The sequence below is a fragment of the Grus americana genome, chromosome Z, assembly GCF_028858705.1.
Source record: "Grus americana isolate bGruAme1 chromosome Z, bGruAme1.mat, whole genome shotgun sequence".
Taxonomy (NCBI): domain Eukaryota; kingdom Metazoa; phylum Chordata; class Aves; order Gruiformes; family Gruidae; genus Grus; species Grus americana.
In genome coordinates this window covers 12,253,792-12,262,869 of record NC_072891.1, presented here as the reverse complement: position 1 = coordinate 12,262,869, position 9,078 = coordinate 12,253,792, and the positions used below count along the sequence as shown (strand labels likewise).

Genomic DNA, 9,078 nt, shown 5'->3' with positions numbered 1-9,078 from the left:
AGCGAGAGCCGGGGCGGGGCGGGGCGGGGCCGGGCCGGGCCGGGCCGGGGAGGGTGGGCGGGCAGGCAGGCAGGCAGCCGGACGGCGGCGCTGGCGCGGGGAGCGGTACGGCATGGTGTCGCTGGGAGAGCGTCGCCCACCGGCCGAGGCGGCCGGGGACGAGGCGGCCGGGGACCTGGCGGCGCTGGCGGAGCTGGACGAGGCGGCGCTGCTGGGCGGGCTGCGGGAGCGGTTCCTGCGGCAGCAGGTCTACGTGAGTGCCGGGGACCGGGGAGGGGGGCGGTGGCGGGCGCTCGGCTGACAGGCTCTCCCCTCTCCACCAGACCGACATCGGGGACATCCTTGTCGCCATGAACCCCTTCCAGCCCCTGCCGCTGTACGGGAGAGAGGTGAGTTCTCGCGGCCCCCGCCGGCCGGGCCTCGCAACCCCCCAGCCCCTTCACCACCTGTCTGCCACTGCTTCCCCCCAGGTCTCCAAGCAGTACCAGCACCACGAGACGGGCACGCTGCCGCCCCACATCTTCGCCGTGGCCAACCGGGCCTACCACGCCATGCTGGGCCGCCGGGGCGGCCGGCCCCAGAGCCAGTGCGTCGTCATCAGGTGAGGCCTGGGTGGGTGTCCGGGCCGGGCTGGGGGCTTGCTGGAGCCAGGCAGAGGTGGGGGTTGAGGTGGCTGCCAGCAAGCTCTCGCTGGTCTCTCCCCATCAAAGTTTCAGGTGAAGCTCATCTCCCACACCCTTGGTGAGTCAAAGCCAGCTGCGCTTGCAATGCATCGCTCTGTCCAGACAGAAGAGCGGGCAGATTGCAAACAGAGGTGCATGGCAAACAAAGCTGGCTTTTGTGGAGCAACTCAGCTACCAATGCCAGTAACACAGCTAAATATGTCGGGTTTGCTTCTGGAGGGATGTGGCATTGGAAGATTTAAACAGCTCTGTGGAAGGCCATAGGGTGCTCTTCACAAGTCCCACTGTAACTGCTGTAATAAAGGTTGTACATAATGGAAGGGACCTGTTTCCCCAAAGTGGAGCTTCCCATATGTAACCTAAAAGCAGGGGACAGAACAACAGAAGCTTCTTTGCCATGACAGTTTTGGGAATCTGGTCAGGGAAAAATCTTATTGTTGTGGGCAATTCTGTGCACTAGAGGGAAAAAAATGGGCTCTTGTAACCAAAGAGCGTACCAGTGTCATGAGCATTTCACTCCATGATGTCACTATTGTTCTGCTGAAATTGCGCAGGGCAGCAGATAGGATCAGCTGGCAGAGAAAGCTTCAAACAGCATCAAGGAGAAAGCGTCAAAACACCAACTGCCTGTTCAGGATATTGTAGAGAACAGTTTAAATATCAGCTTAAATGGTTAATTGCCAGCTTGTTTGATTTAATATTTCCTCTTTATATTTGCCTTCTGATCATTTTATCAGTATTTTCAGTCTGCATGGTGTGGAAATGACTTGCTGAATCACTGGTGAGTGTTGTGGTGGGACTGGGAGGTGACCTTGAGGGTCCAGCCCCACTCATCTCTCTAGCCTGCAAGCCATAGGTGCCTGTGCTTTACGTGAAGTGCTCTCACAAAGCGAAATTGCAGTGGCGGCCAGGGAGTCAGCAGGTGAAAGAGGTGCTGCTGGTAGGGCTTCTAGGGATGGAGAACAGTCATGGTATTTGTCTTGGGAGATGGAAGACAAGAAAGAGTAACCCGAGGGTGTTTGCCAAGAAGTCAGTGGTCTGATTGTTTTCTGTCAGCAGTTTGTGATCTCAGAGATGAAAGTCTGATCTACTCCTGTGCATCCTGCAACCCTGTTACCTGGTTTATGTGTTGCTATCACAGGAACTTCATGGTTTTGCTCTCCGCTACTTAGCAGTGAAACAGTCATTAGTAAGATTATCTGATGTGAGCAAAGTTGGGATGGAAGGGGAGGAGGAACTCACTCCTGTTAGACCACAGTTCATCAGAATAGCATGGGGACGCACCAAGCTCTATTCTTTGTGGTCTCTTTGGTCTCTCCAATGTAGTCTGGGAGGTCTGGATGGCATGATAAAAACTCATTGCAATCAAATTGTCCTGTGCTGCAAATTCCATTGGCTCCTCTTGCCTTCCCAGTCCCAACGGATGTTAGTCACAGCCTGGGTATGCTGTGGTACAGCGCTTGGGTCTCCTGGAGATGACTTTGCTTTTCTTCACAGCCTGGGGCAGTTACACCTGCATCTGGAGAGTGTTTGCAGGACCTGGTGAAGCTGTTGTGCTTGTTGGAGGGTGCAAAGACAAACTTGAGCTGTGGGAGTGCAGACTGATATTGCTTTTGTGGAGAAAGGAAGTCACTGAAAAGAAAAAAAAAAGCATATATTGAGCAGGGGGATGCTGTCTGGATGCTGTGTTCTCAGCTGGCAAAATGGCCTTATTTTGTTTGTGCATATTCGCATGGTGATGGCCTGATCTGTGCTTGAGATCATGTGTCTGTCATAGTATTTGAGGTACTTCGCCACCTATGACATATACTTGATCCCAAGCACAGAGTCACTGGGAGCTACAAAGCAGTAAAGCCACACCAGGTGCTCAAAGGTCAGGTGTGGAAACAGACCTGCCCTCAAGTATACTTCCAGCATTTCCTGCATTTCTTTTTTTTTTTTTTTTTTTTTTCTGTGCATATGCTGGAGTTCTCCACCGGTATGATGTTGTCAGTCAAGGACACATGGTTTCACTGATTGTACATTCACCCTCCCAGGACAGGGGAAACTGCACTTTCTGCGTGCTGCTTGTTTGACTTGGAGGTGGAGGTGCTGGGCACGTGTGGTGGCAAAGTGACGTTCACCACTGCTGCTGTGGGCATGTGGGTAGTTCTGTGGTGGCGTGCCCACATTCTCAACTGGCTGATGCACATGAATGTGTGAAATGCCTGAGATTTGAGATTGCCACAGTATCTCAAGATCAGTACTCAGTTGTGAGATGTATGGGGCAAATGTCTTTGAAGAAAGAGGAAGCTGTCATCTCCAGCATATGAGAGGGAGCTGACGTATCAGATCACTTTTGAAGGAGGTTGTTTTCCAGAGGTTAGATGTATTTTTTCTTAAGAAGCAGATCAAATGGTCTATCTGGTGCATCCCATCTAGAAGTGACAGCATGGGGTATATCTGTACTCCCTTGCAGATGGGGAAATACTCACCTGGGGAGGGATCATGACCTCATGGAACCTGCTGTGTAAAGCTGTGGTGCAAGTTTGTACTCACACACGCAGAGTAGCTGAAAAAGTTGTGAAACTCTTGGATGGGAGAGTGCTCTCAAGTGATGGGGCACTAAGACATAAGGGGCAGAACAGCTATACTTTACAGCTGCTGGAATTTTCTTTGCTTTTTCTTGGCAGTGGAGAGAGCGGTGCAGGGAAAACAGAGAGTACGAAGCTATTGTTGCAGCACATAATGAACCTATGCAAAGGCAACTCACAGCTTGAGCAGCAAATCCTTCAGGTAGGTCATTACAGGGTGGTGTTTGTAGATGCAGAAGCAACACTGCTACAAGACAGCTTGCATTAGGCTCAGGAAGCCAGTTGATGAAGTCTTGATTTAGTGGGACACAGGGATGGAGAATCCACACACCCTTCAGTCACCTTTCCTGGGCTACTTGTACTTACTGTGAGGCACATACCTGCTAACTGGCTGACTTCAACTTTGCTGTTTTCATATACCTTTGCTAGCTGCTTTTGAAACATGTTTGTCTCTTTGGTGTGAAGTATTTCCACTTGAATTGCTCCCCAAGGAGTTACAGGATTTTTTGAGCAAATCATACCTTAACCTTCCATGTGGTAGATCAAGCAGAATGAGTTCTTGGACTACTTAATTTTCAAGTCTGTGTCTCTGGGTTTCCTGTAGTGTCTGTGTGTGGGTTAGTTAACTTTGGCTGGATACCAGATGCCCTCCAAGCCACTCCATCCCTCCCCCTCATCAAGTGAACAGAGGGAGAAAAATACAACAAAAGATTCATGAGTCAAGATAAGGACAGGGAGATCACCCAGTAATTACCATCATGGGCAAACCAGACTCGACTTAGGGAAAATTGATTTATTTTATTGGCAATTAACAACAGAACAGGATAATGAGAAATAAGAACAAATCTTAAAACACTCCCCCCCCCACCCCTCCCTTCTTCCCAGGCTCAACTTCACTCCCGATTTCTCTCCCTCCTCCCCCTCAGCGGCACAGGGGGATGGGGAATGGGGGTTGTGGTCAGTTCATCACACGTTGTCTCTACTGCTCCTTCCTCCTCAGGGGGAGGACTCCTCACACTCTGCCCCTGCTCCAGCATGGGGTCCCTCCCACAGGAGACAGTCCTCCATGGACTGCTCCAACCTGAGTCCTTCCCACGGGCTGCAGTTCTTCACCAACTGCTCCAGCGTGGGTCCCTTCCATGGGGTGCAGTCCTTAAGGACCAGACTGCTCCAACTTGGGTCCCTCACGGGGTCACAAGTCCTGCCAGCAAACCTGCTCTAGCGTGGGCTCCTCTTTCCAAGGGGCCACAGGTCCTGCCAGGAGCCTGCTCCAGTGCAGGATTCCCACGGGGTCACAGCCTCCTTCAGGCACCCACCTGCTCTGGTGTGGGGTCCTCCACAGGCTGCAGGTGGATATCTGCTCCACCATCATCCTCCATGGGCTGCAGGTGGATATCTGCTCCACCATGGACCTCAGTGGGCTGCAGGGGAACAGCCTGCCTCACCATGGGCTTCTCCACAGGCTGCTGGAGAATCTCTGCTCCGGTGCCTGGAGCACCTCCTGCTCCTCCTTCTTCATTGATCTAGGGGTCTGCAGAGTTGTTCCTCTCATATCTTCTCACTCCTCTCTTCCAGCTGCTGTTGCGCAGCAATTTTTTCCCCTCCTTAACTCTGCTGTCCCAGAGGCACTACCACTGTTGCTGATGGGCTCGGCCTTGGCCAGCAGCAGGTCCATCCTGGAGCCAGCTGGCATTGGCTCTATCAGACGTGGCGGCAGTTTCTGACACCTTCTCCCAGAAACTACCTCTGTAGCCCCCCCACCCTGTTACCAAAACCTTGCCATATAAACACAGTGCTATGCTTTGGGCTCTGGAATGGTATATTATTTCAGTATGGTATCATCCACAGTGGATCCAAGGTGAATGCCTGTGTTCTGTTGTGGAACATGGCATTGATATACCTGCTGGCTCCACTTAGAGCTGGCTTGGGCCACACTGCCAAGCTGCTTCTGACCTGCACAGGTTCAGGAAGCAGGATGGCTGTGTTTGCTCAGTGTTGTGCCTGGCTTAATGGACCCTGAAAGACTTGACTGGAAATGCTTATAGCCAGCCTGCAATTCCTCTATTGGAAACAAAGTTCACTTCAATCCACGTGAGCTGCCCTTGGAAAACCAAGAGGTGACAAAAGAAATAATAGTCATCTTATTTGTTTCCTGTAGATGTATTCAAGGGCTGAGTTAGCCCTTTTGGGATTACAGTCTCATTCTGTAAAGCTGTGTTCAGCAGGCTGCCCAGCATGTACCTTAAGGCATTGTTTTTCCAGTCAGCAGGCATTCTTTGCTCAAATATGGAAAGATTATCATTTGACCTTGTTTGCATCCAGTTTACCAAGCTGGTCTTAGTCTTCTGTTAGTTTCTTTATAATTCAGTGTCCTGAGCGTTATGCTGTCTACAAATTTCAGTAGCTGTCATGCTTACATTTACTGAGTGCCATGTTTACCTTGTTTATTGTTATCATAGAACCATAAAATCATTTGGGTTGGAAGGGACCTCAAAGATCACCTAGTTCCAACCCCCCTGCCATGGGCAGGGACACCCTCCACCAGACCAGGTTGCCCAAAGCCCCATCCAACCTGGCCTTGAACACTTCCAGGGATGGGGCATCCACAGCTTCTCTGGGCAACCTGTTCCAGTGCCTCACCACTCTTAACAGTAAAGAATTTCTTCCTCATATCTAATATAAATCTACCCTCTTTTAGTTTAAACTCATTCCCCCTTGTCCTGTCACTACACTCCCTGATAAACAGTCCCTCTCCAGCTTTCCTGTAGGCCCCTTCAGGTACTGGAAAGCCGCAATTAGATCTCCCTGGAGCCTTCTTTTCTCCAGGCTGAACAACCCCAACTCTCTCAGCCTGTCCTCACAGGAGAGGTGCTCCAGCCCTCTGATCAGCTTTGTGGCCTCCTCTGGACTCGCTCCAACAGCTCCATGTCCTTCTTGTACTGGGGCCCCCAGAGCTGGACACAGAGCTCCAGCTGGGGTCTCACAAGACCACAGTAGAGGGGCAGGATCACCTCCCTCGACCTGCTGGTCACGCTGCTTTTGATGCAGCCCAGGACACGGTTGGCTTTCTGGGCTGCAAGCGCACAGTGCCGGCTCATGTTGAGCTTCTCATCAATCAATACCCCCAAGTCCTTCTCCTCGGGGCTGCTCTCAATCCATTCTCTGCCCAGCCTGTTGTTGTGATTGGGATTGCGCCGACCCACGTGCAGGACCTTGTACTTGGCCTTGTTGAACTTCATGCGATTTGCACAGGCCCACCTCTCCAACCTGTCAGGGTCCCTCTGGCTGGCATCACTTCCCCCTAGCGTATTGACCACACCACACAGCTTGGTGTTGTCGGCAAACTTGCTGAGGGTGCACTCAATCCCACTGTCCATGTTGCCGACAGAGATGTTAAACAGCAGTGGTCCCAGTACCAACCCCTGAGGAACACCGCTTGTCACTGGTCTCCACTTGGACATGGAGCCGTTGACCACAACTCTTTCAGTGCGACCATCCAGCCAATTCCTTATCCACCGAGTGGTCCATCCATCAAATCCATGTCTCCCCAATTTAGAGACAAGGATGTCATGCAGGACAGTGTCAAATGCCTTGCACAAGTCCAGGTAGATGATGTCTGTCACTCTTCCCTTGTCCACCAACACTGTAACCCCATTATAGAAGGCCACCAAATTTGTCAGGCATGATTTGCCCTTAGTGAAGCCATGTTGGCTGTCACCACTCACCTCCTTATTTTCCATGTGCCTGAGCATAGTCTCCAGGAGGATCTGCTCCATGATCTTGTCAGGCACAGAGGTGAGACTGACCAGCCTGTAGTTCCCTCACTGACTGGTCTATAGTTCCCTGTTGTAGTATTACAGTCAAATTATCTAGTGATACCATGTCAGATGCTTTGTGAAAATCTGTTAAACCAGCTTTATCTTTTAACAAATGAGTCAATGATCTTCCTGGTATCAGATGAGTTGGTGCTTATTTTCAGTAATCTCATGCTGCTTAGTCTGTGTTATATTTGCCTCTCTCAGTTTCCTTATCCAGGATATGATAAAATAGATGATCTTGAGTACTCATGGAGTGGTGCCTATTCCAGCTGAATGCTGAATAGTAAATGCTAGAGTTAAACTTTTCCAAGTCAGTTAGATTGGATCACTTAATATGAAGAATGCTTGTTATACTTGCTCACTTGTTTTAGGTAAATCCATTGCTTGAAGCTTTTGGCAATGCCCAGACTGTAATGAATGACAACAGCAGCCGCTTTGGAAAATACATACAGCTGCGTTTCCAGAATAATACAGGTAAAGTCAAGGGCAATTACTAGTTTAGGGGATGGTTAGACACCAGTGGGAGTGGACTGAGTTGCCAGAACTTGTGGAGGGTGAAGTTTTGGCACTTGGTTCCCTGTGAGAAGGGTGTGCAATTAAGTAAAATCTTATAGTAACCACAGCTGTAGGATAAGGCCTGGGTTTGGACAGTGTGGGAGTACAGGAAGGATATGGGGGTGATGGTGCAGGGAAGGTATCAGTAATACTCTGTGGTGCCAGAAGCCTTGGTTGTTGCTGAAGGAGATGAGCAGACTTCTCTAAGATGATGGGAAGCATGGAGAAGCCCAATTCCAGCGTGCTGGGCAGCCTAGAGGGTCTTGTACACCAGAAAGTTATTTTAGGCAATTCCATGCTCCTATCACCAAATAAGAGATGTGGGACAGCTCAGTCAGCATCATGCCCTCAGGTGCATATTTTACCATGTCAATTTCTTGTGTGCAGTGCGAGGTGCAAAGCTGAGTGAGTACCTGTTAGAGAAGTCACGGGTAGTGCAACAAGACACTGGGGAGAGGAATTTCCATATCTTCTACTACATGTTTGCTGGACTCTCTTTGGAGAAAAAGGAGATGTATGGGCTATTGGATCCTTCACTCTACAGGTACTTCAAAGGCAGACCCTAGTTTAGTTTTCATGATGGGGGGTGGAGGGGAAAGCAGCATAATGGAATCTATGCCTCTGCCCTGTGACTCTACCTGTGAAGCCTGGTACAGGTGAACAAATGAATGGAAGCTGGAGTGGGATCTGAATGGAGCTGCATGACGAGATCTTATGGGTCATCATAGAAGCTGGGAGGTCTGGAGTCTCTTCTTTGTTGCATTACCTTGGAAAAGTTTCTTTTCCTTTCATGTCTCCACTGCTGCTGATCTGCTTTGTTCCTTTGGGGTAGGACTGACATGCTGTGCTGATTGTGTGACGGTTTTTGTATGGGATATACACTTCCTCAGGTACATAAGTGGACGATTTGGTACACAGGATGTAGCTCAGCGCTGGAAGCACAAATACCAAGAGGTGTGCAATGCCCTTGACATGGTGGGCTTCCAAGAACAGGTCAGTTCTGGGGTAGTTTAATTTCCATCTGTGCTTCCTGCAGGTATAGGGTGTCTTTCTGGCTGCTGGTTTGAGGCTCAGTCCTATTTTTCTCCTTTCTGGATTTTCCATGTTGCTTCCAAACCACCTGAGTCTGTCACACACTGTGTAGAGCCTTTTCCCACAGGCTGCCTGTGCCTTTCCCTCACCTCTCCAACTTCTGTGGCCTCCATGTTGTATACGTTACATGCTGATAACTATTCAGTCACCTTTCTTTTGTGCTTTAGGAGCAAGTGGACATGCAGGCTATCTTGGCTGGTGTGTTGTCTCTGGGCAACGTGACCTTTGAGCCTGAGGAGAGCAATGGGTCTGTAAAAGTGAGTGAAGCCTCCCGGGGATGGCTGAAGGCTGCAGCGGTGAGTCACAAGAAGATCTGACAGAACCATATGGATATGATGCCAGTTCCCACTGGCAGTG

General features: G+C 50.3%; 1 protein-coding gene across 1 annotated transcript in view; it reads left to right on the top strand.

Annotated features, from left to right (window-relative positions):
- Positions 1-96: 96 nt before the first annotated feature.
- Positions 97-9,078, top strand: part of LOC129199698 (unconventional myosin-VIIa-like) — a 16,590-nt gene continuing 7,608 nt past the window's right edge. The window contains exons 1-8 of the mRNA XM_054810577.1: positions 97-253; positions 324-389; positions 471-601; positions 3,356-3,458; positions 7,446-7,548; positions 8,017-8,173; positions 8,520-8,622; positions 8,889-9,017. Coding sequence (XP_054666552.1) covers positions 113-253; positions 324-389; positions 471-601; positions 3,356-3,458; positions 7,446-7,548; positions 8,017-8,173; positions 8,520-8,622; positions 8,889-9,017 — 933 coding nt within the window. The 5' untranslated portion in view covers positions 97-112. The remainder of the gene's footprint in view (positions 254-323; positions 390-470; positions 602-3,355; positions 3,459-7,445; positions 7,549-8,016; positions 8,174-8,519; positions 8,623-8,888; positions 9,018-9,078) is intronic.